The sequence below is a fragment of the Ipomoea nil genome, unplaced genomic scaffold, assembly GCF_001879475.1.
Source record: "Ipomoea nil cultivar Tokyo-kokei standard unplaced genomic scaffold, Asagao_1.1 scaffold1936, whole genome shotgun sequence".
In the NCBI taxonomy this organism is placed as follows: Eukaryota; Viridiplantae; Streptophyta; class Magnoliopsida; order Solanales; family Convolvulaceae; genus Ipomoea; species Ipomoea nil.
Genome location: NW_017618364.1, coordinates 575,865 through 602,826, shown reverse-complemented (window position 1 = coordinate 602,826; position 26,962 = coordinate 575,865). Strand labels below are relative to the sequence as shown.

Here is a 26,962-nt window from a genome sequence, read left to right as displayed (position 1 = left end):
ACCGTGTTTCCTGCCCCGGGTAGTTACAATATTTGCAATAACGATTGGGACGATTGCCATTTTGCCGCCACTGATTCTGTCTACCGTTTGACATCGTCAAACCTCCTCGACCACGCTGGTTATAGCCCTGAAATGTTAGTTCAGCAACACCAGTGTTTGATGATGGTGGAGGGCCGTTAAACAGTCGTTGTGTCGCGTTGGCCGTTAGCATAACCACTTAGGTGGCAGCTTCATTGTCCTTCAGTAATCTTTCATAATCTGTAAATACATCCGGTAATTCTCCATATGAAATAACTTCAGTGCGCACGCGGAGAGCAGCTACAATGGAATTGAACTCGTCACCAAGTTGTGTGAATATGTGGTATTCTTCACTGATAGGGCTCTGGGCAAGAGCTAAATCATCAGCGATGGCTCGCATCTCTCGCATATAAGTCTTAATTGATCGGTTACCCTTTGGATATTTTGTTAGTCTGGCTTTTAGGGAGACTATGCGACAACGAGAGGATGCGGCGTAGCTGGTAGAGAGACGATTCCAAGCATCACGGGCAGATGATGCAGAGGAAATTACAGATTGCAGGGTGTCTGTCAAGCTCCCTAAAATAGCGCTAAGGATAAATGGGAGAGAATTCACTATTATCAATTTGAAGAGCATGTTGCATTGGAAATGTAACTTTTAAATGTTACATTATCTTGGTTATGTTAGAGTATCTACATCAGAGGAGAAATGGGAGAGAATTCACTATTTTTGAGGCCAAAACGCCATGGTGGCAGAGAGAAAACCAAGAGAGAGAAGGGGTGGGGAACATCTGCAAAGGTTGGGATATTACTCTGCCCAAGAAAAAGGAATTAATGATGAAAGAGAGAGAACCAATAGAGAAAAGGAATTACTTGACATGCTTATTTTTATATATATATTTTTAAAAAAAAAGCAGTTTTGATTTTTTTTCCTCCCCTCCCACATTATTCTCTTTCCTACTCACTCTTACATTCTCCTCCTAATATCCCCAACTGATAAGGATGCTCTTATATAACTTGATTCAAACACTCTTTAGATATAAAACATAATTTTTAAAATTAAAAGAGAAAATACCATTTTTAGTCCCTCGACTATAATACATATACATGTATCAATTTTAGTCCTTGACTATACTTTCAAATGAGGTGCATAACTATTCAATTTGTATCACATTAGGTCCTGCCGTTAAATTTCCCGGCTAAGTCACCGTTGACCGGCTAATTTATTTAAATTTTATTTTATAAATTATTTTAATAATTTTTAAATTTAAAAACTTAAAAATAAAAACAAAACAAAATAAAATAAAAACGACAGCCACCCCACCCTCCTCCTTCATCTCCGCCGGAAACAAAGGAGGAAGGGGGTAGCCGGCGTTCTCTTCCCCCCCCCCCCCCTTCTCCTTCATCTCAACTGGAGACTAAGAGAGGCAAAGACGAAGGAGGAAGGGGGGAAAGAGAACGGCGGCCACCCCACCGCCTTCTTCGTTCGTCTCCGGCAGAGACAAAGTAGGAAGTGGGTGGGGTTGCCGTCGTTTTTTTATTTTATTTTATTTTATTTCTTTATTTTTAATGTATTTAATTTAAAAATTATAAAATAATTTTTTAAATAAAAATTAAATAAATTAGTCGGTAACCGGTGACTTGGGCGAAAATTTAGCCGAAAAATTTAACGGCACGACTAAATATGAAACAAATTAAATAGCCATGCACCTAATTTGAAAATGTTAATAGTCAAGGACCAAATGTGATACAAATTGAATAGTCATGCACCAAATTTAAAAATTTTAATAGTCAATGACTAAAATTGATACATGTATTATAGTCGATGGACTAAAAATGATATTTTCTCAAATTAAATTTTTCCAAAGAACTCATCCAACAATATTTGTAAAACCAGATTGGACAAACTACGCATTTATTGTGAAACTAATTATATTAATCAACATTTATTTAACTTGTAGCAATTATCTTTTACTCATTTGCTTTAATTCCAAGCATTGGGCATTTGTTAATTCGCGCAATGCACGTGTTAACTAGTAAAATAATACTGGTTAAATTTAATGGGTTGTGTTTGCATTTATATTTATACTTTAAATTAATCTATGCGCAATGGCAAAAATAGGTACCCAATATTAATACTTTATATTAAATTTTTAAATTTATTTAGATATTATATATTTAAATTACTGTAAATAATAGCAATAATAATAATGTAAAACATTTTAATGATTTTGATTTTAAGAAATAACTAACCTATAACTCCAATATATAAAGTGTATATTATTACTAGTTCTTTTACGCGCTTTGCGCGAATGGCTAATGCCTAATGATTATTTTTAAATAAGTACTTCAAAGTATATTAATATAATATTATATAGGAGATGTTCATGCATAGGTAAATAAATGTTGAATTTGTTTATTTAAATAAGTAATTTAAAGTATATAAATGCAAGATAATATATGAGAGATTGATTATAAATGTCACTAAAATAAATGTTCGCAACTTTGTAATAACGCTAGTCTAAATATTTAGTCTAAAAGCGATAGTCTAAATAAATACTACTTTCGGTTTAAATTTCTCCAATTCTTCTTAATTCTCTTTTTGGTAGCATTGTCATTGTCTTCATCTTCAGTACATGTCCTTTCTTTTATTGATAGTGTGTCATATGCAAATGGGTTACTGGTGGTAGCATAGAGAGATTCATCATGCAATGAGGTTATGGTGTGGAAAGCTTTAGATTTGTCTTGCTATGTATATGATTGGAATCTTAGTTGTACTATGAACTCTTTATCTTACAAGCACATGTTGATATTTGATAGTGGTAGTTCTTTCCTTACATGTTTCATGTGTTGTGAAATGTCTGTCGTAGGTTATCATGAGAAAGTATTGAACAAAATATTAATATTTATTATATTTGTATAAAATACTTGGTAAATAAATATATATAACATATTGTATTATAACTTTGACATTTAATTACAAGATAATGTCTCTTCAAAACAAATTTTACAAGATAATAATGTAAAAATAAGACAATGAATAATGTGGTGAATATAATAAATTAATAAATTTGAAGGTAATGAATCTTTGAATTGTAGAAAATAAAGATAATATAAATAATATTACTTTTTAAATTATTTATAATGAATAATTTTTTTTTATATATAAATGCTTTATAGACATCTAATTCTAAATTAATTAAATGCATATGTATTTTTGTTTGTGTAGCTACTAATTTATTTAATTTAATAAGATTAATAAAGTGGCGTACATATGCCAAGGACCTTGTGTAATACAATGGCACCAAGTTTCTCCCACATAAGGGAGGTTGTGAGATTGAGCCTCAGTGGATGCGATATTGACTATTTGTGATTCAATAGGTTGAGAAGGTAGTTATGAACAGATACTGCATTGTAATAGCTCAGTAGTATTCAAAAAAAGTGGCATGAAAATTGCTGTCAATATAAGATTTTTTTAGAAGTTTTTATGCACTGATAAAAGTATGATATGTAAATCCGTTCAATTGGATCTAGTGGGATGTCAACATTGTCAATTATTTGGAAAATGGTCCTACTGCTTTAGAGTTTATGTATAATTGTATTTATGATCAACAACTGTGTAATTAGGTCGCGCAAGTCTGACAATGACGTAAAAAACAATTTTGTCTAATAAAAAAATAATAGTATAATATTTGTAAAGTAATGTATAATTGTACCATTATAAAAAATACATACAAAAAAAATATTAATACCATAATGACCTAATAAATCATTCAAATAATGCAAAAGCATAATTGAAATATTAAGTTTTGTTCTAAACAATCAAAAGAAGATTAATTAAACGGAAAAAAAAAAAAAAAAAACTTAACCTAATTTTTTTTAATGCAAGAAAACCAAATGATTTTCAAAGTTCATGATTTATATCTTTGATGCTCAACTTTGAATGCTATATATTTAGTCGGGCTAATTATTTTTTTAAAATATATTTTAACATATTCGTAGTATATGTTTAACAATTATGCCAACTTTAATTGGGATGAGGTTCGAACATAATACCTTTCTTATAGAAATTAATGAGTAAGTTAAGAATAACAAATAGTTAACGGAATATTTCGTTACTAAAGTTTATAGTAATGGAATTTAGAGTTATTTAAGGGAGAAAATAATATAATAGAAGGTAAATAAGAAAAATCGTTAACAAATTATAAAATCAAAATAATATGAACCAATCATTTTAAGAAACAATTACAACCAAACATTTTTTTGTTCCAGTTAAGGGCCTAACATTATTGGCTCTTATTAGATTTGTAGATTGTAGATTATTGTTATTATTATGATTATTATTATTATCATCATCATCATCATCATCATCATTATTATTATTGAAAAGGATAAGAAAATATATGGTGGATGCATGTGTATTCAAAATATTGTATAGTACAACTTTTATAGCATAATGTATAAAAAAACGTAACGAAAAAATGGACATAAATGAAGGGTATAACCTTCATTCACACTTATTATGTTTTTATATATATCTTGTATTATTATTATTACAAGCACAAGCAAATTACACGTGCGATGCACGAATAAATTTTTTTATTATATATTTAGATAATGAAATTAAAAATTTGAAATTATAAATATTTGTAATATTTGAGAGTGTGCATTTATTTGATTATAAGATTAGTACAAAAGTATCACTCGATTCATTAAATAATATAATATATCTCTCGTTTGTCTGTAATTATCTCAGAAAAATCTATATGTAATATGATTTATGAAATTATGTTATTACTAAAATAAACATGCAAAAAATGGGAAATAATTTAAAAAGGCATTAAGCTATGAAAAAATTTGGAATCAAACTCAATTTTAATATTGCTTTAAATTATCAGATTTAGAACTGTTTTGTTCCCATAACTGATTTAGGTAATTCTTTATTGTAAAATAAAAATATTTCAAAGGAAAAATTAAAAAATAGTCTAGAATTAAAAATACTTGGAATTGTTCTTCTCAAAAAAAAAAAAAAAAAATACTTGGAATCAAAACATGAGGAATTTCATTACTATTAATATGTTTTAAAGACAATTATATTAATATATGTACAATTAATTCATTAATGACCATAATAATTATTAGTGAATTTATACTCTTTTTTTTTTTTAAACCAACAGCGTTGGCATATATTAATGAATAAATGGAGAAACAGAATCAGGAGGGACAAGGTCCAAATACAACGGAGTATCCTGACTAAAAGCTACTGTAGCTAAGGTATGGGTATGTAAATTAATTGATCTAGACACATAATTTAACGAATAATGACTAAATAAAGCTAAAGACGTCCGGCCTGGTCAATGACGACTCCAACATAAGATAGAATAGTCGCTGGACTTGATCGTAAGGAACTGTGTAACTCTGAGCAATCCGTGAGGAGATCCACATCTAGTTCGTTTTGGCTTTTAAGCCATGATAAAGCCTCTATGCAAGCAAGTGCCTCCACCATAAGAGGTGAGAAACAGTTTGGAAACCTGTCGTTGGTTGCCGCCTTCAAGGTGCCATCCTGGTTCAATAGTACGACGCCGTAAGCCCGCGTCGAATTAACAACGTGGCCAAGAGCTTGGAGGAGGCGCTACTGCCATCGTCTGCAGCTGCCGGGGACTGCCGCGATGGGCGTGTGTGTATGCATGCAAGCTTGCGGCTGCCCTTCTCCAAAGGTGTTCCGGTCGTGACAAACTTCCCTTCCACACAGCTCCATTCCAGGCACTCCATAAGTGATATAGTACCGCAGCCACCGTGCAAAATTGTTCCTCTGTTAAAATAACCATTGCACCCATAAGCCATATATGAAAGGAACCAGCTACAATATTTGCAATGGGTAGCTCCGTAATGTTCCAAATTAATCTAGAATAATCACAAGAAACAAGTGAGTGCATAACATCCTCATGAACTAAACCACACATTGGGCATGTTGGTTCCACTTCCACTCTTCTTATAAGTAAATTGTTTGTGGTGGGAAGGGTATCACACAAAGCTCTCCACAAAAAAGTTTTCCACTTCGGGGGAACCCTCAATTTCCACAATGTAACCCATTTGTCAAAATCACCAGGGCTATAACTAAACTCACCCACAATCTACCTATAAGCATTTTTTACCGTATATAAACCTTTTGAATCATTAAGCCAATACCACGAGTCCTCATAATCCGGACTTTCTGGAATCATAGATATACGAGCCACATCCTCCGAGTTAAATAAATCTGCTTAAATATGGGGATCCCACGTTTTTGTGTGTTGATCAATCAGGCCTACCACCGGTGCTTCTGTAACTCCTCTGGCATAATGGTTTTTACCAAAGGACTAGGATCATCAGGCAGCCACGGGTGGCCCCAAATTAGCGTTTTAGCACCATTTCCAATCCTTCTTCTAACTCCAGCGCAGACCATATCGTGCGCAGCCATAATACTTCACCAACAATAACTTGGGCAATTTCCTATAGCTGCATCAATAAAAGAAGTTGTCGGGTAATACCGAGCCTTGTATACCCTCGCAACTAAAGAAGTTGGATTAGTAAGGAATCTCCATGCCTGTTTCCCCAGCATAGCCAAGTTGAAAGCACGTAGTTCTTTAAAACCCAAACCCCCATATCTCATAGGAGCACTAGAGCTATCAAAATGGGCTTAGCCCGCCGGGCTTTCCCGCCCTGCCCACCAAAAGGGCGGGGTGGGCTCGTGTTTTTGAAGCCTATTTTTAAAACGGGTTTTTTTGCCCGCCCTGCCTAGCCCGCAGGCTTAGCGGGGCGGGCTAGCCCGCCCCCTTTTTTTTAGTTATATATATATATATATATATATATATATATATATATATATATATATATATATATATGTATGTATGTATGTATGTATGTATGTATGTATGTATGTATGTATGTATGTATGTATGTATGTACTACATACATACATACATACATACATACATACATACATACATACATATATATATACATATATATATATATATATATATAATATGTATAATATAATAATATAAATAATAGTGTCGGTTATTCGGTGACCGCAGTTATTACATCTTCATAATCGATAAATAACCGAATAGCCGAATAATCGAATTTTTTTTGCCTTATAATCGATAACCGACCGATAATCGAAATTATCGGTCGATTCGGTTATCAGTTATTGATAATTATACTTATCCCTATTGGTGTCATTGTTGTCATGATGTGATGAACGAATTTATGTTATTTTCTTATGAATAAGTGTTTTAAGTAGATAGCAATTAAGTTATTAACATAATCACATTAGAGTTTAGATTTTAGGGACACATAAAAAAAAAAAAAAAAAAAAAAAGGCGGGCTTTGGCGGGGGCCCGCGGGCCTGGGGGGGGGGGGGGAGCGGGACGGGCAGCACCTACCTAGGCCCGTATTCTTGGCGGGCTTTAGCGGCGACTCTAAGGAGCACACAACTTATTCCAGGCATTCCAATGAATTCCTTTATCCACACCCTTTCCCCACCAATATTTATTCATTACTCTTTCAATAGATAAACAAACTATCTCAGGTAACAAAAAAACACTCATTGAAAAGGTAGGCATAGATTGAGCCACACTTTTCAAAAGCACTTCCTTACCCGCCTGAGAGAGCTGTTTTTTGTTCCAAGACCCAATCCTTTGCCTGATTTTATCTTCAACATATGAAAAAACAACTCTCTTATTTTTCCAATAAAAGATGGGAGGCCCAGGTATTTTCCAAAATTAGGAGATTGGACTACTCCCAAGCAATTCGCCACCTCATTCCTACGATCCCCGGTGGTATTCCTGCTGAAACTGATATTAGACTTATGATAGTTCACCTTTTGACAAGATAAATTCCCATACCTTATCAAACACTGTTTAATCACACTGGCTTCCTGAATATTTGCTTTGAAAAATAATAGACCGTCATCCACAAAGAACATATGCGAGATTGGGGGGCTCCCCTGGCCACTCTGCATCCATGTATCATGCATGTCATCTGAGCTCTCTGTAATAACATATACAAGCCTTCTGCACAAACAATAAATAGATAGGGGGATAAAGGGTGTCCTTTCCTGAGACCACGAGTAGGGAAGATTTGGCCACTATTCCTGCCATTTACCATAATATTATATGTCACAGTAGTTACACACAACATAATCAAATTAATCCATCTATCATCAAACCCCATTACTTCCAGCATTCTCCTCATAAAACTCCATTCCATTCTGTCATAGGCTTTCGCCATATCCAATTTAAGAGCTTCCCATCCCATTAAACCACACTGCTTTCTATTCAAATAATGCCCTATTTCCGATGCCACCAAAATATTATCCGTGATTAATCTTCCAGGAATAAAAGCACTTTGGGATTCCGAGATTAAGTCTCCCATAAGTGGCTTCATTCTGTTAGATATCATTTTAGCCATAATTCTGTATAAAACATTACTCAAAGCAATCGGTCTCTTGTCTGCTACAATCTCAGACACACTTTTTTTTGGGATAAGCACAATATTCATATCATTCAAGCCATCAGGAAGCACGTAGGAGTTAAGAGAATTAATTACAAAATCAGACACATCCGTTCCAACTACATTCCAAAAATGTTGATAGAAATTCGGATTCATACCATCCGGTCCTGGTGCCTTATCAGAAAACATAGAAAAAGTTGCTTCTTTGACCTCATCTTTATCAAAAGGTCGCAAGAGAGAAGTGTTTTGGCCGGGGTTACCCGTGAGGCGAAATTGTCAAATAAGGAATCATTGCATATAGAGTTACCAGTAGCAAAAATCCCTTTAAAATAATCCACAATAATAGAGCTCATATTCTCCCCTTCCACCCACACCCCATCATCAGTTTTCAATCTATCAATAATTTTTTTTTTCTTACGAGCAGAAGCATACATGTGATAGAACTTTGTGTTCGCATCAGCTCCATGCAGCCAGTGCTGCTTCGCTCGCTGCCTCCAGAAAATATCCTCCTGTGCCTCTAGCTGGGGCAATTGATTCTCCAAACCGTGGAATTCGGCAATTGCCTCCGGATCCCGTCTGTGTCTAATATCATCATATTTTCTCCGTAATTGCTTTATACGATCCCCAAATTTCTGGAAATACTCCCCACCCCACCGCATGAAACTGTTTCCACATTGTTGTTGACAATTCAACAACCCCTCAGCTCTCCCCTCATTCCAAGTTGTTTCAACCACATCCCTACATCCTTCATCCAGAAGCCAGGCCATCTCAAACTTAAACCCCCTCGGGCCCCTCCCACCTCGCGTGCATGGAGCATTGATACAAAGAAAGAGAGCTGAGTGGTCAGAAGTGCGAGTCCGTATATTTTCCACATCTGCATGGCCATTTACCTCTCCCCATGATGCCGTTGCTAGCACCTTATCCAGCCTCTCCTCAATCCAGTTATAAGTGCCCTTGCTCTTTTCCCAGGTAAAAGGATGACCCCTCATAGCCATTTGTACTAAACCACAACCATCCACAACCTCCCCAAAACCGCGTAGGAGACTATCCAGATGTGGATTCCTTCCCTTCTTCTCATACTGATAGAGTAAGTCATTAAAGTCCCTTATCACAACCCAAGGTAGCAAAGATCTACCACCTAGAGTCCTTAGCAGCTCCCATGATTCCCTCCCCTTTTCTCGCTGCGGGAAACCATAAAAGCACGTCATACGCCACATTTTACCACTAACACGAATCTCCACATCTATATGATTTTTGGAGAAGCTCAAAAGACTTGCGTTATTATTCTTCCTCCACAATAACGCTAAACCACCACTTAGACCTGGATTATCAACATAGAACAATCCTTCGAAACTAAGTTTGATACGGAGACGTTCAACATGCATCCGTTCAACCATAGTTTCCATTAAAAACACAAAATAAGGCTTCTTTCGGACCACCATGTCCACCACTTGTACGTGGTTTGCCCAAGCCACTACAGTTGCAACTCAAAGTACTCATGATGATGGGCGAGTCTGGGAACCAGAACCCGCCATAAACAAGTTTTTTGAACTCTCTATCATCATAACATCCTACTCACCACAACCTGATTGGGTCCCCGCCAGCTAGTATCCGAACACGCCGCAACATCGGCGGACAGAGCCCCCGGCAGTCCAGAAGCCACATTCAGCGCCTGTTGTACCGGTTTTCTGTCCTTATCCCAGAGCCACGGTGCACCTACCATTCTCGGTCCCCTCCTTTGCTCGGCTCGCATATCATCGGTATAGGGGTATTGATCGATCTTTAAAGCCGATTCCCGGGCCTTTAAACAGTACCTATACAAATGTCCCAGCATACCACAGAAAAAGCAAAAATTATGTAACCTCTCGTACCTAAAATTCACCCAGCAAGTCGTCTTGTCTCGTTTCAAAAACTTCATACGGCGCTTTAGTGGTTTCGCAACAGGAATTGAAACCCTAATGCCATAGAAAGTCTTCCATGGTGCATCAGCAAACATATCGTCAATCTTGACGAAAATCCCCAAAAAATTCCCAACTTGCTCTAAGATCACATTAGAGGTATACCCAAGGGGGAACTCGTGAACCTGCACCCACATATCGACAGTACCAAGAGGCACCGTAACAGGAATCACACCATCCCGGATCTGCCTGGAAACCAAAGTATGATTCTCAAAAGACCACGGTCCACCCTCTAAGACATGTTGTATATCTGTCTCATGATAGAAAATGAACAAGAACAAGCCTTGTTGAATCTTAGACACATGCACACCCTTTACCGATTGCCACACCGAAGCCATAACCTGACTCATAAACTCAAGCTTTATGACCTTCGTTGTCAGGAATCGACCGACTAGCATCCATGTGTCCTCCACTGCCGCAGCTTCTCAGGCGTCATCATCCCCGGCCGGCGCAAAAACCTCGCCCTCCTCCTCAAGAGCGATATCCGCCCATCGCCTTGTCAACCAGTCGATCGTACCACCTCGCGCCGGAGCTTCCATAGCCAGAGAAAAGAGAAAAACATAGCACTACACCGTAGGGATAGACCAAACAGCGACGCGATAACCTCGGCTTTCCAAGGAAGAAGTAGAGAAAAAAACCCTAGCAGAAAACTTAGGAGATATAATCCTTATGTCTTTTTTAGTGAATTATACTTATATATGTGCAATTATACAATTACACCTTAAGTTTAAAAATATATATAGAGATTATCATACAATTAAACTAATAATTACATGAAAGAATGGATGAGAATTGACAGAATAATTATCATAATAATTATTAGACAATTATATTAATATATGCATAATAAATTTCTTAATTATCATAATAATTATAGGCAATTAGACTAATAATTACACGAAAGAAGGGATGAGAATGACACAATAAGCTTAATTACCATAATAATTATTAGGCAATTATATTACTACACGTGTAATAATTAACTTAATTATCATAGTAATTATTTGAAAATTATATTGATATTTGTGCAATTAATTCCTTAATTATCATAAAAATTATTAGACAATTATACCTAATATCTGTGCAATTAAACTTTTATACCTTAAATATAATATATATATATATATATATATATATATATATATATATATATATAGAGAGAGAGAGAGAGAGAGAGATTACAGTCAATGACCTTGTAATCTAGTGACATGAAGTGACTCTATGTGTTTGAATAGGTTGAGAAAGTAGATGACAGATACTACATTGTAACAGAGTCTACTAAAAAATATATCTATAGAGATTACCATACAATTATCATAATAATTACATAATAAAATAACATAATAACACACCGAAGAATGTGAATGATTTATTTTGCATATCCAATAATATTATATCTTAAGTATATTCGTTTTACCATATCCGCCTTGATCGAATTTATAAATTTATAAAAATGTCATTTTATGTTTTTTTTACACTTATCTTCTTATTCAAGAATTAATTTTATCAAACACTTTAATTTCAATCATTTAGCTTATTAGCTTAAGTAGGGTAAGGCTTTGAGAGTATGATATGTAGTCACTTATGCCCTAAGTCGATTGTGCAAAATTTCTTTCAAAAGGTTGAACCCCAACCCTGAGGGCCCCCCACACCCCGGCCTGATCGGTGCTCACTGCGCACAAGGAGCCCCCTTCACTTTGAGAGGTTACTTCACACTGCCGCTGGTGAGACTCGATCCCTGGTCATTCTTCCAAAATTTCACCTCTATAACCAATAATAACCCTGGTTACTTAGCTTGGACATGTAAACAAGATTTGAGACTGCCTCCTTTCGATCATATTATTCATTTATAAAACTTCAATTAACTCTCGCTGTCTCGCACCCATGTAAACTTCAATTAATTAAAGGACCTTTTTAAGTCCCATAGTTACCATTATATTAAACTTAACTCCATTGAGAGAACTAACTCTTTTTGTTAGATCACAAAGTATCATGAGTAGATCCTAACTATCATATGAGAAACTCATTTAAGTCTATATCATATTCAAATTAATCATAATTCACTTCGAGTCGGGCCAATTAATGGACAAAGTGTTAATCATACTCTTAAGGGATGAAATGCACAGTCATTCACACCAGGCCAGGGTTGTAAAAATCGATCTAGGCGCCCGCCTAGGCCCCACCTAGGCGCCTCTAGACCGTGGTGATTTCCCCCCTAGGCGTCTGCCTAGCGCCTAACTAGACCGTGGTGATTTCCCCCCTAGGCGTCCGCCTAGCGCCTAACTCGACCGATTTGGCCGCCTAGCGTCTAAGTTAGTTGAGTTAACTCGTCCATTTCAGTTGAGTTAACCCATATATAATATGACATATATACACTCGTAGACTAGTTTGATACTTTGAATCTTTGGATGATTGAAGTATTTGAGTATTTCATATTTGAGTATTTTTAATTTTTAATATTGTTTTAATGTTTTTTTTTTTTGAAAACCTTTGTTTTGATGTTATGACTTATGAATTATCATTAATTCGTTTATTTGGATGTGTTATTTGATTAAATATTGAAAACGACTTCATTAAAATTGTCAAACTGCAAGTCAACCATTATTTTTTTGGCGCCGCCTAGGCGCTATCCGGGCGCCCAACTAGCACCTAGAGCTTACTGCAACCATGATTCACACCAACCAACAAGTTCTTCCATTTAGAACTAACTTAATAACATTGGAAAATATAAATGGGTGCAGCTATATACCATCTCAAGCAAATACGAAGAGAATAACAAAGGAAAGAAAGGAAACATTATTGTTCTATTCAATTCTAGCATGCCATATTCTATTTTCCTAATTATTTAATTTCCTCCATTTAATCTTTGCACAGAGCGATACCAAAAAGCTTAGGACAAAATTGCAAAATATGAGGAATAGGCTCAATTGTAAATAATTTCTGCTTTTTTAGTAACAAACTCTTCAGGCCACTAAATTCCTGTCTCTAAAAAGATGACCTTCTCAAGTGCTGGAAAACAATCAAGTAGCAAGTTGATGAGATGCATTTCGGATGTTGATCCAGTAAACGAGCTAAGCTTCAAAGTGTGTAGCATTTTGTGCGATCGGGCCACCCTATAAAGTTCCCCAAAGCATAAGGATGACAATGCTCCAGCACACTTATAAGAGGGAGGATTAGAACCCAGTTAGTTATGGAAACAACGTAACTATAATATATAGTTTATTCATGAAGATGAAGATTACCTCTAAACTTATATCAAGTTTGCATAATTTTGGACATATTTGTAGCAAATAAATGAAATCAGAAGATATATTATAGGCTGAATATATGCCACTTGATTCAGATAACTTCAGGCATTCCACTTTTAGTGCAGTTGACTCTTCTCTCATATTATAAACTTCAACAAATCCCTTGGAAATCAAACCGAAACAAATTAAAGTTAGATTAGTTCCTAAGAAATTTTTTTCTTTTAAATAAAATTTAAATTATAAAGTCCAGTCGATATACCTTAATTGAAACACAATCGATATCGAGAGTACAAATAGATCTGATGTCTAAGGTATTTGGAAGCATCAAAGACCAGGTATCCTGTCTTTTGATTGTTAAATAACGAAGTTTTGGAGCAGTAATATTGAATTCAGAAAACGATTTACATTGGATGAATGATAAATTCTCCAGCATGGGAACATTAGCAACATGAGGTATAAGATCACAAAAGTTGACTCGTTCACAACACAGTGAAGTGACATTTGGTAGTATGGAATGGGCATGTATTGGTTTAAACGAGACTCCATAGAGATACAAACTTTTGAGTGTTCGACAAGAAAATATGCAATTTGGTAGTCTAAAATCATAAAGATTTGGGTTAAACCTAAGGTGGATTTCTTCAACACCCTTTCCCATGACACGAAGCATCCACTGTTCAAAGTCAAACAACCGTGACCTAATAGTACTTGAATACCGTAAGCTATGATGAGCCGGTAAACAAACGACAAATTTGAGGATTGATCCATTGTTCTGCAAAAGAACTTTGTAGATTATATGGAAACTTGCCGTTGCACAATCATTGGAATATTTTTTAATCATGTAATCAAAGAAGTGACAATCAAAGTTGAGGCGTGTAAGATTGAACCAAGTATCTCTCCAAATGCGAGACAAAACAGCAATTCTAGCTGCTTCCGCAATAGGCAAGAATCCCATAATGTTGTCGAGCATATCTACCGGAAGTTCACTGATTCTATCCTTCTCAACTTGAATAGGGTTACCCCTGTCCATCATAATTCAAATAACTTTTAACACATGCAAATTAAAGATCAAACAACAAACTAACATATGAATTCGAATCAAACAACATTTAATTAGCTTTCAAATTTTGTAAACTGATCAGATTGAGAGGGGATTTCTACTCACATGGTAGGAGGATGTGTTCTATGCCAGAGATTATTATATTTCAGAGAGAAGGATTAAACAGTTTATAAATTAAGTAGGTTAGGGTTTGAGGGTCGGAGACGTAATCATGTAAACCATTCCGTGCTTAATGCGATAATTTAGCTAAAATTATAACAAATTTAAGAAGTTTTTATAATTTTTTAATCTATTTACTTGGGTCAAACATGCCCGTTGGATTAAAATAAAATAATAATGGTTAAATTTAATGAGTTGTGTTCGTATTTAAATTTAACTTTATATATATACTAGTTTTTTACGCGCACGGCGCGATTGGGATAATGCCCAATGTTTTTTTTTTTTTTTAAATAAGTACTTTAAAGTATATTAAGGCAAGATTATATTGAAATTGTTCATGCATAGATAATTGAAGGTTGAATTTGCGTATTTAAATAGGTAATTCTTCTCCCAAAGGTTGAGTCCCCAACCCCAAGGGCCCCCCACACTTTGACCCGATAGAGCATTGTGGGAAGTTGTAAATCACGGTGACTCAATGGTTCAGCAGACAGAACCAAATGCCGGTGCGAACAAGGAATCTGCCCACTTTGGACATAATTCCCGCAATGCCGCCGCCGAGGTTCAAACCTTGGTCTCTTCTCCCAAATACTGCCCACTAAACCATTGAGCTAAGCCCGTGTGGGTTAAATAGGTAATTCTAAGTTTACAAATGCAAGATAATATAGTCAAGATTGATTATAATTGTCAATAAAATAATTGTATAGGTATGATTGAAACCAAATACGGGACATAAGGGAGAACAAATAAAAATTAGGGCATAAAATATTAAATATATACTAATATTGTTTGAGGAGATTTCGACATTAGGATTTGTGGTTAAGTTCTATTAATACTTTAATATTAGAATTAGATTAATAGTGTAATTATAATTCTGTATTAGACGTTAATATTAGAATTAGACGAATGGTGAATTAACGGTATTTAACGGAAAAGTTAAATGGATAATCATATAATTAAGGATAAATTAGAAAAACTTTAAAAAAAAAAATTAAAACCTGAACAATTTGAATCATTCATTTGATTTAATAATTTGGCGGTCATTTTTTCTACCCAATGTTAATAATTAAATAAATTCGTTGGTCAAATCCGCTAATATAATCCGCTAACTGCTGATTGTCAAACAAGGACATTGCAAGGTAGTTCTCACTTCAATTTGTCGTGTGATTTGAATACTCTCTTTGTCACAAAATCTCTCAAGTAGTTAATATGGTTGGCTTTATTAATTATATATTTTTTTTTAATTTTTTCATGGTATTAATAAAATACTTGGTAAATAAATATATAGCATTATTTTGTATTATAACTTTGATATTTAATTAGAAAAATAGTGCACAAAAAAGATAATAGACAATGTAGTGAATATGATCAATTGATGAATTTGAATGTAAAAATTTTTACATTTGAGAAAAATAAAGACAATATAACTAATGAAAATATTTCTCTTAATTAATTTATTGATAATGAATAATTTTTTTTACTGAATTAAGACATTGTAAGGACAATGTAGCGAATATAATCAATTAATAAATTTGAATATAAAGAATTTTTATATTGTAGAAAAATAAAGACAATATAACTAATACAATTATTTCTCTTATTTAATTTATTGATAATGAATAATTTTTTTTGAATAAAGGCATTGTGGACACATAATTCTAAATTAAAGAAATGCATATCTATAATTTTTTTGTTGTAGCTACTAAATTATTATTTATATAATTTAATAAGAGTAAGATAGAGTACTAATTATGCCAACTTTGATTGCGATGAGGTTCGAACCTAAGACCTTTTTTTTTTTATTGAAATCAATGAGTAAGTTAACGGTGAACTAACGGCAATTCTTAAAATTTTAACGGAATTAGTAACGGTGTGTGGGTATTTTAGGAAATTTTAGTGTAAAATTTAAATCTTATCAATCTTTTAATCAATCTGAGTCATTCATTTGATTAAAATCTGTGACCGCCATTTTTTCTACCCATTATAGGCCTAACTCTCTTGGGCTCTTATTAGTATATATATATATATACTAGTTTTTTACGGGATAATACCAAATGTTTTTTTTAAATAAGTACTTTAAAGTATATAATATCAAGGCAAGATTATATTGGAATTGTTTATGCATAGATAATTGAATTTTGAATTTGCGTATTTAAATATGTAATTCTAAGTTTTTTTTTTTATATATCAAGGAAGGGGGAGACCCAAAGAATTTAACAAAGTAATTCTAAGTTTACAAATGCAAGATAATATAGTCAAGATTGATTATACTTGTCAATAAAATAATTGTATAGGTATGGTTGAAATCAAATACGGGACATAAGGGAGAGCAAATAAAAATAGGGGATAAAATATTAAATATATACTAATATTGAAGAGCTAATTAACTGTTGATTGTCAAACAACGCATTGTGAGGTAGTTTCTCACTTCAATTTGTTGTGTGATTTGAATACTCTTTTTGTCAATAAATCCCCCAAGTAGTTAATATGATTGGCTTAATTATTATTTTTCTTTTTTTTTTAAAAAAAACTATTATTATTATTATTATTATTATTATTATTATTATTATTATTATTATTATTATTATTATTATTATTATTATTATTATTATGTATACCTTTAGGTCATTTTACATATTAATCTAAACAGCAAATTTTTTCAAATATCTTTTTACCAACCATTGATATAATTCGCTGGTCAATATAACTAATGAAATTATTTCTCTTATTTAATTTATTGATAATGAATAATTTTTTTTGAATAAAGACATTGTAGATACATCATTCTAAATGAAAGAAATACATATGTGTTAGGAACACTTGTATTAGGATTTTGATGATACCAATGTAACCTCGAAAGTAGACCTCTAACCGTTATCTTTTTTCATCGCCACTTTCGTCTTAGACAAAAGTTGTCATAACTCACATGTAATTCGTGTTAAGATAGTCAAACACACGAAGACGAGTTATGTTTAGTTGTTAGGGTTATCAAGACGAAAGAAGACACGAAGCATGAAGCAACAACAACGAAATTGACCAGGAGTTGTCATTGAACACGAAAGGACAGTCTTATTGATGACAATCCTTCAAGACATTCCTTCTCATCAATAGCAAGAGGGTCTGACTTGACAACATCCTAGGATCAAAAGGACCTCAACTTGTGGGACACGCATACCAAGGAGCATTAAATGAAGATGTACTATTTCCTGAAGCTAAAGGACAAAACCCTAAGGCTCTCCATGCCATCAACGGCTACAAGGTACAATCTTATTAATGGAGCATTTAATGCGGGAAGCTCCCCAGTCCTTACCCACTGGACAATAGGTTTGAAAATTTCATCTCCCTCCAACGGGTGAAATTTTCCTCACCTATATAAACCCACCTTCATCAACTAAGAAGGTGTTGGTTCTTATCACTCGATCTATCCATACGCAAAAGCTCTTAAACGCTCTCAGCTCTCTCAAGCTTTTGTGAACCAGTGTTAAGGTGTAAAGATACTTGAAGAAGCGCATTGATCATCATCTTACACCTTAAAGAAGTCTTGCTATTTGTACGAAGCAATCATTCCTCTCGGTCAAGACTTCATCACGTTGGAGAAATCAGAAATCATTTTCTACCAACCTCAACTTTGAAGAAGAAGTTGATAGAGGCGGAGTAAACTCGAGGAGTTGAAAAACCTACAAAGGCTGTCTGACTTAGTGATCAAGGAAGTCTTTGTGTAATTGTACTAACGAGTGATAGTGCAATCCTTCCATAAGTTGTGGAAAAAGAGTGGAGTAGGCAAAGTTGGCCGAACCACTATAAAACTCTCGTCTCCCTATCTCTTTACTTACGTCTCCCTATCTCTTTACTTACGCTTTTCACTTCTGCATCATTTTATCTTTCTCATCATTACCGAAAAATCTCATTATAACAAAACTCGTGCAAAGCTAATAAACGAATTTAACATCTCTGCTGCGCCAAAACACCGAAAGGTCGTTTTTAAGGCAAAACACGAAAAGAGTCTATTCACCCCCCCCCCCCCTCTAGACTCTCGCTACAACTCTTTCGGGACCAACAATATGTATTATTTTTTGTTGTAGCTACTAAATTATTATTTAATAATTTATTAAGAGTAAAATAGAGTACTAATTATGCCAACTTTGATTGGGATGGGGTTCGAACCTCAGACCTTTCTTATTGCAATCAATGAGTAAATTAACAAAAACTGGATGATTTAAGGTACTAGGATCAAATGCCAAAGATAAAGATAAATAAACTCAAGGAAGTTAAACAATAAAATTAAACCAGAAAGCATATTAACAAACAGATTAAACTAAACAACAATCAATATGGATTAAACTAAATGGAATCGCATGCAAAAACAAGACAGAAAATAAATTAACCAAACGAAATAGTAAGAGAATAAATACTAAGAAAACATAATCAATTAGCAAAAATTAAACCTAAACCACTGCAGAACTTTCATAATAACTTCAATCATATTCCTATGAAAACTAAACTAGCAGCATATTTTAACGATATAATAATCAAACTATTTTCTAAGTGATTAACATGTAGACAAAAATCAATGTTAAAAAGTTAGGCAAACTATTAACAGTAATGACAAAACAATGAGAAATTGACAACAAATAAAGAAAAAAGAAGTCTAGAACCAACACGCTGCCAACTATGGAATTTCGTAGCCCAATATGTGTGCTGCCATTGATGAACAATTGTCACGCCCAGAAACTCGCTGCCGACAAGAATCGTTGCCGCGCCGAACACAAAAATCCAGCCGTAATGACCGCAGTTGATGCTCAGAGAAGAAACTATCCGGTCACCGCCTCCGGAATTGCTCCGGGGTAAGATTGATGCCCCTTCCCTCGAACTTGCCTGAATTTTATACTGCTTGAACTGCAACAATTATCCCAAGTTCTGCGCTGTTCAATCGGATCTCCCTACTCAATGGGCAATGCTTCACTGGTTAAAAACCCCAGTTGGCTCAATTAAAATGAATGTTGACGCCTCGGTCGATCTGTCTACCGGCGAAACTGGATGCGGTGGTGTAGTTACTAGTTAGAGATAGCTCTGGACGATAGTGCTAAGGTTTCTTGTATAACATTGGAATATGCTCTCCTCGAGTAGCTGAAGCTTGGGCTCTACTAAAGGGTATCCAGTTGGCCATTTCGCTGGAGTTTGATAATATCTTCTTCGAGAGAGATTCGAAGGAGGTGGTGACATGCATGTTCAGCGACTCCCTCCCCCATGGCCCGACTTATAATAATATCTTCACAGCCTGTAAACGGGAGCTTCGTAACCTTCATTTAAATAAAATATATATATATATATATATATATATATATATATATATATATATTATGTTTTGGCCCACGGACTAACCCATAGATAGCATGGGTTGCGGGTCAATGCAGGCCAAGCCTGTTAGACCCGCATTTTCACGAACCTACTTTTCAATGACCCTAAATCGTCTCACCGCGGGCCAGGTGCGAGCCAACCTACGGACTTCAAGCCACATTGACAGTACTATACACATTCACCCAAATTAAACTTCCAAATCTTGACCCAATACACATTCACCCAAATTAAACTTCCAAATCTTGACCCATTGGCATATTCTCAATACCTCATTGAGCCCTCTATCACAATGCCCCATAAAATGTGATGTGTGATATGTATAATATAAATACGAGAGAAACTATTGTTGATGTATATTCACAATAATGATCGTAATATAATTCTTATAAAGTATAACTGAGCTGATACCGGATGAATACGAGAGAAACTATTGTTGATGTATATTCACAATAATGATCGTAATATAAGTATGGCTCACGCATATATACATAGGAGAGAAATACAAAAGTAGAAGTATATACAACAGGGGTGGAGCAACAGTGGCGGCAGATGCCCCCCTCCCCCACCCCTACCCCTACCCCTACCCCATATATATATATATATATATATATATATATATTACAGGTTTTCGTATAAGAAAATAGATACAAGTTTACAAGAGATGGTTAGATCGATTGGCATAGTATGCATTTAATCCTCGACTTTTTTACCGTTTCACACACACACATATATATAGGGCACACAATGCCCACGATATAACAATTTCTTAAGTGTAAGGTCACTCACGCCGGCGACCAAACTAGTTCCTTCATTGAGAACTAACTTAATAAGATTGGAAAATATAAATGGGTGCAGCTATATACCATCTCAAGCAAATACGAAGAGAATAACTAAGGAAAGAAAGGAAACATTATTATTCTATTATACTCAACTCCATCAATTCTAGCATGCCATATTCTATTTTGCTAATTATTTAGTTTCCTCCATTTGATCTTGATTCTTGTATCAACAATCAAGAGCGATACCAAAAAGTTATATCAATTGTTGAAACATACTGTTCCCCAAACTGCTCCAGAAAGAGGAGTAGGCTCAGGTGTAAATAATTTCTGCTTTTTTAGAGACACAAGGAAAGGAAAGTGCAAAAGCTCCTTAATAGTATCAAACTCCTCAGCGCCACTAAGCTTTTTGTGACTAAAAATGTTGACCTTCTCAAGTGCGGGAAAACAATCAAGTAACAACTTGATGAGATGCATTTCAACTACATTCCGATACATAATTGCCAGTGTGAAGTGTGAACAAAGAAAATTGAATATATATTTTAAAATTCAAAATTCTGATTACTTGGGTGTGGGTACAAGTCTCTGAATGGTCCTCTGATTCTCCAATTAATGTCTTGAACACTCCACCATTGAAGGGCCTCCGGGTTTCAAGTGACTTGATCTTCAAAGAAGGGCTTGTATATATAGCTTGTTCTTCTTGAAGGGCCTCCAGGTTCAAATGGCTTGATCTTCAATGGAGGTTTGGATCAATAGGCATGATCAATATGGAGGAGGTTTTTACTTTCAGGGTCACATTTTTATTGTGATCCTAAATAATATTTTTCAAGATGTTTACATCATTTTTCCTAGGATGTGTGTGATTACATAGAAATGAAAGGTCCTATTTATAGCTGTAGGATAGAGAGTTTTGATAAGCTCAAACTCTTTTAATATTATCTAATTAACAAATTAGATAATATCAATATTATCCATACATAAATTCAAATATACTAATATTGATAAATAATCAATATTTATCAAAATTTAAGTGTCAACAAATGCCCCCTCGAGACTTGCTTGTACACCACTTGAGAGCATATACCACTCGAAAGTATGTAGTGCAAGAAAATCTCGACACTACAGTTAAAGATATAAGGCCGTTTCAACTCGTGCCAAGGAGCCTTGAAGGATATGAGGCCGTTTAAACTCGTGCCAAGGAATATCATTTAGCCTCCTCCATTTCGAATTTCATATGGGGTTTGCCCCCATACTGGTTGAAAGTGCCTATGAAGAGATGAGAGGCAGAGCTGTCCCACTGGGCGTGCCAATTTGTAAACAAAGAAAATTGAATATATATTTTAAAATTCAAAATTCTGATTACATGTCAAGTATCAATGCGGTGTGGGTATAAGTCTCTGAATGGTCCTCTGATTCTCCAATTAATGTCTTGAACACTCCACCATTGAAGGGCCTCCGAGTTTCAAGTAGCTTGATCTTCAAAGAAGGGCTTGTATATATAGCTTGTTCTTCTTGAAGGGCCTCCGGGTTCAAATGGCTTGATCTTCAATAGAGGTTTGGATCAATAGGCATGATAAATATGGAGGAGGTTTTTACTTTCAGGATCACATTTTTATTGTGATCCTAAATAATATTTTTCAAGATGTTTACATCATTTTTCCTAGGATGTGTGTGTTCTACATAGAAATGAAAGGTCCTATTTATAGCTGTAGGATAGAGAGTTTTGATAAGCTCAAACTCTTTTGATATTATCTAATTAACAAATTAGATAATATCAATATTATCCATACATAAATTCAAATATACTAATATTGATAAATAATCAATATTTATCAAAATTTAAGTGTCAACACGAAGCATTTCATGCGATCGGGTCACCTTATAATGTTCCATATAAAAAAAAAAAAAGGGTGTAAACAATGGTCACCTTATAATGTTCCATATAAAAAAAAAAAAAAAAGGGTGTAAACAATGCTCCAGCACACTTAAAAGAGGGAGGATTATTAGATAAAACAAACAAAAACCGAGTCAGTTAGACATTTAAACAACTTGCATTAATAATGGAAACAACTAGAATATAGTTTATTCATGAATTGAAGATGAAGATTACCTTTAAACTTATATCTAAGTTTGCATAATTTTGGACATATTTTTAGCAAATAAATGAAATCAGAAGATATATTATAGGCTGAATATATGGCACTTGATCTAGTTAACTTCAGGCATTCCACGTTTAGTCAGTTGACTCATCCCTCATTATAAACTTCAACAAAATCCTTGGAAATAAAACCGAAACAAATTAAAGTCAGATTAGTTCCTAAGAATTATTTTAAAAAATTAAATTAAAAGGTCCAGTCAATATACCTTAATTGAAGCACAATCAAAATCAAGAGTACAAATAGATTTGCAGTCTAAGGTATCTGGAAGCATCAAAGACCCGGTATCCCATCTTTTGATTGTTAAATAACGAAGTTTTGGAGCAGTAATCTTGAATTCAGAACTCGATTTACACTGGATGAATGATAAATTCTCCAGCATGGGAACATTAGCGACATGAGGCATAAGATCACAAAAGTTGACTCGTTCAAAAAACAGTGAAGTGACATTTGGTAGTATGGAATGGGCATGTATTGGTTCAAAAGAGACTCCAAAGAGATACAAACTTTTGAGTGTTCGGCAAGAAAATATGTAATTTGGTAGTCTATAATTATAAAGATTTGGGTTAAAACTAAGGTGGATTTCTTCGACACCCTTTCTAGTGACACCAAGCAACCATTTTTCAAAGTCAAGCCACCACCATCGTGACCCAAGAGTATTGAAATCATACCATAACTTATAATCCGGTAAACAAAAGACGAATTTGAGGTTTGATCCACTATTCTGCAGAAGAACTTTGTATATTATATGGGAACTTGCCGTTACGCAATCACTGGAATATTTTTTAATCATGTAATCAAAGAAGTGACAATCAAAGTTGAGGCGTGTAAGATTGAACCAAGTATCTCTCCAAATGCGAGACAAAACAGCAGTTTTAGCTGCTTCTGCAATAGGTAAGAATCCCATAATGTTGTCAAGCATATCTACCGGAAGTTCACTGATTCTATCCTTCTCAACTTGAATAGGGTGACCCCTGTCCATCATAATTCAAATAACTTTTAACACATGAAAATTAAAGATCAACCAACAAACTAACATATGAATTCGAAACAAACAACATTTAATTAGCATTCAAACTTTGTAAACTGATCAGATTGATAGGGGATTTCTACTCACATGGTACGAGGATGTTCTATGCCAGAGATTATTTCAGAGAGAAGGATTAAACAGTTTATAAATTAAGTAGGTTAGGGTTTGAGGGTCGGAGACCGGGAGACGTAATCATGTAAACCATTCCGTGCGTTATGCGATAATTTAGCTAAAATTATAACAAATTTAAGAAGTTTTTTTTTTTTTTTTTTTTTTAAATTATAACAAATCATGTTTTTTTTTTTTTTTGAAAGGATAACAAATCATGTTGTTTTGTTTTTGAGTTAATACCCAAAATTGTCCTCGACTATAGTGGTTTTTCTCAATTTTGTCCTAAACGACTTTGGTGACCTAATATCGTCCCAGACTTTTGTGTTTCGCTCAATTTAGTCCTCCATTTGTTATTCCGTCAAATTGGTGTTAAATAAAGGAACAATTCAGTAATGTCAATATTGATCTCTCTTTACTTTCAACTTGTGAAGAGCGAAATTCCTTTTTCTTGTACAAATTACACCCAGAATTACTCCCGGACCTGCAAATCAAATTTTATATTCGCAGTTTTAGGAGTAATTCCGGGAGTAATTCGTAAAAAAAATAGATTTCGCAGTTCACATATCTATGAGTAAAGAGATGCCAATATTAAAATTACTGAATTGTCTATTTATTTAACATCAAATGGACAGAATAACAAATGAGGGACTAAATTGAGCAAAAACACAAAAGTCTAGGACTAAATTGAGCGAAACACAAAAGTCTGGGACGATATTAGGTCACCAAAGTCGTTTAGGACGAAATTGAGAAAAACCACTATAGTCGAGGACGATTTTAGGTATTAACTCTTTTGTTTTTGGTAAGGAAAGAGAGGCTAAGCCTCGAAAACTATCTACTTCTACGGGTTCAAGCACCCCCGGCAGGCAATCGTTATACCCTGCAGCACGGCGCACGTAGCGTTGTGCGCCCCGCGCCTCTCAAAACGACGTCGTTTTGGTAAGTTATGTAGGGAGTTGACGCGATTATGTGTATTTATTTATAAATTATGTGTATTTGTTTATACAATTATGTGTATTTGTTCATACAATTATGTACATTTTTTATACAATCATGTACATCTTTTTTATACAATTATGTACATCCGAAACAGGAAATTTATGTGCATTATGTTAAGAGTTGATGTTTATTATGTTAAAAGTTTATGTATATTATGTATTATGTTAGATTATATGTATTATCTTTTTTTTTTAAAAAAAGTATGCGTATTTTGTTATACAATTATGTACATTCATGTATCCAATTATGTGTATTCTAATATAAAACTATGTACATTTTTGAACATGAAATTTTTTTACAGAAAATTAACCGCGAAAACAAGGTAGCAAAATTTCCAAAATAAAACTGAAACGACGTCGTTTTGCATCAGGGCGCACAATGTAATGCGCACCCTGGTGCAAGATATAAATTGCCCCCGCAGGCCGGCATCACGAGCGAGAAGAACTGCCAAGCCCTCAGGAGCATCTTCAAAGACCCAAGTGCCCCATTCTTTCTGCTGACCCAGGTTGGCTAAGAAGTTGACACAAAAATTCCCCTCTCTAAAGGTATAGGAAAAGGAGATTTTGACAATTTTTTTCACCATGGATAAGCAATCCTCTAATAGGTGGCAAATATATCCAGCAGAGATCAATGATTACTGAAGCACAAAGAGCCAATAACGTCTTCACTGAGGCACGAACTCACAACTTCTCATATAGGAGTCCAACTCGGGTGTCATCTGTGCACAAGGTGTTTGGCGATTTAAAACTGTTTTGTTCTCATAACTAATTTAGGTAATTTTTTATTGTAAAGTAAAAATATTTCAAAGGGAAAAATTACACAGTTGTTTGGAATTAAAAATACTTGGAAATTTGGAATCAAAACATGAGGAATTTTATTACTATTAATAATATATTTCAAACGCAATTATATTAATACATGTGTAATTAATTCTTTAATTACCATAATAATTATTAGTGAATTATACTTATATGTGTGCAATTATATTATTATTATTATTATTATTATTATTATTATTATTATTATTATTATATACCTTAAGTTTAATATATATATATATATATATATATATATATATATATATATATATATATATATATATTACCATACAATCGCTATCTCTATATATATTAAAGCAAATCATTAGGGAAAAAATTTTCCCTACAAAGTGTGAAAGCATTTCTTGTATTCACATTACTTTATAAATTCATGTAATTTTAATTACAAATCAAATGAACATCAACATAATTATTAAATTAGTCAACATAACATGTCTATATCATTAATTTATAAAATATTGCATATATTATATATTATATATTATATCTCTATCTCTTCGCTTCTCAATCTCTATATCTCTATCTCTATATATATTAAAGAAAAATGATTAGGGAAAATCTCTCTCTCTCTCTCTCTCTCTCTCTCTCTATATATATATATATATATATATATATATATATATATATATATATATATATATATATATATATATATATATATATATATATATATATCTTTTATTATATAATAAAGCTATATGGTTTAGGAAATAATTAATGTTACAATTAATGCCACAACATCCTTTATTATTATTAAAAAAAA

The 26,962-nt window shown here is 34.0% G+C and overlaps 3 protein-coding genes across 3 annotated transcripts; all 3 read right to left on the bottom strand.

The window, feature by feature from the left end:
- Window positions 1-217: 217 nt before the first annotated feature.
- LOC109146662 lies at window positions 218-9,911 on the bottom strand. Its single transcript, XM_019294315.1, has 4 exons — window positions 8,822-9,911; window positions 8,231-8,633; window positions 7,908-8,075; window positions 218-605 (listed from the first exon to the last, which is right to left on the bottom strand). Exons 1-4 carry the CDS (start codon window positions 9,909-9,911, stop codon window positions 218-220), a joined length of 2,049 nt encoding a protein of 682 aa, XP_019149860.1.
- Window positions 9,912-10,075: 164 nt separating this feature from the next.
- On the bottom strand, window positions 10,076-10,810 carry LOC109146661. The gene has a single exon (XM_019294314.1). It carries the CDS (start codon window positions 10,808-10,810, stop codon window positions 10,076-10,078), a length of 735 nt encoding a protein of 244 aa, XP_019149859.1.
- Window positions 10,811-10,897: 87 nt separating this feature from the next.
- Window positions 10,898-14,747, bottom strand: LOC109146660 (F-box/LRR-repeat protein At3g26922-like). Its single transcript, XM_019294313.1, has 3 exons — window positions 13,980-14,747; window positions 13,804-13,882; window positions 10,898-11,004 (listed from the first exon to the last, which is right to left on the bottom strand). Exons 1-3 carry the CDS (start codon window positions 14,745-14,747, stop codon window positions 10,898-10,900), a joined length of 954 nt encoding a protein of 317 aa, XP_019149858.1.
- Between the last annotated feature and the right edge of the window lie 12,215 nt (window positions 14,748-26,962).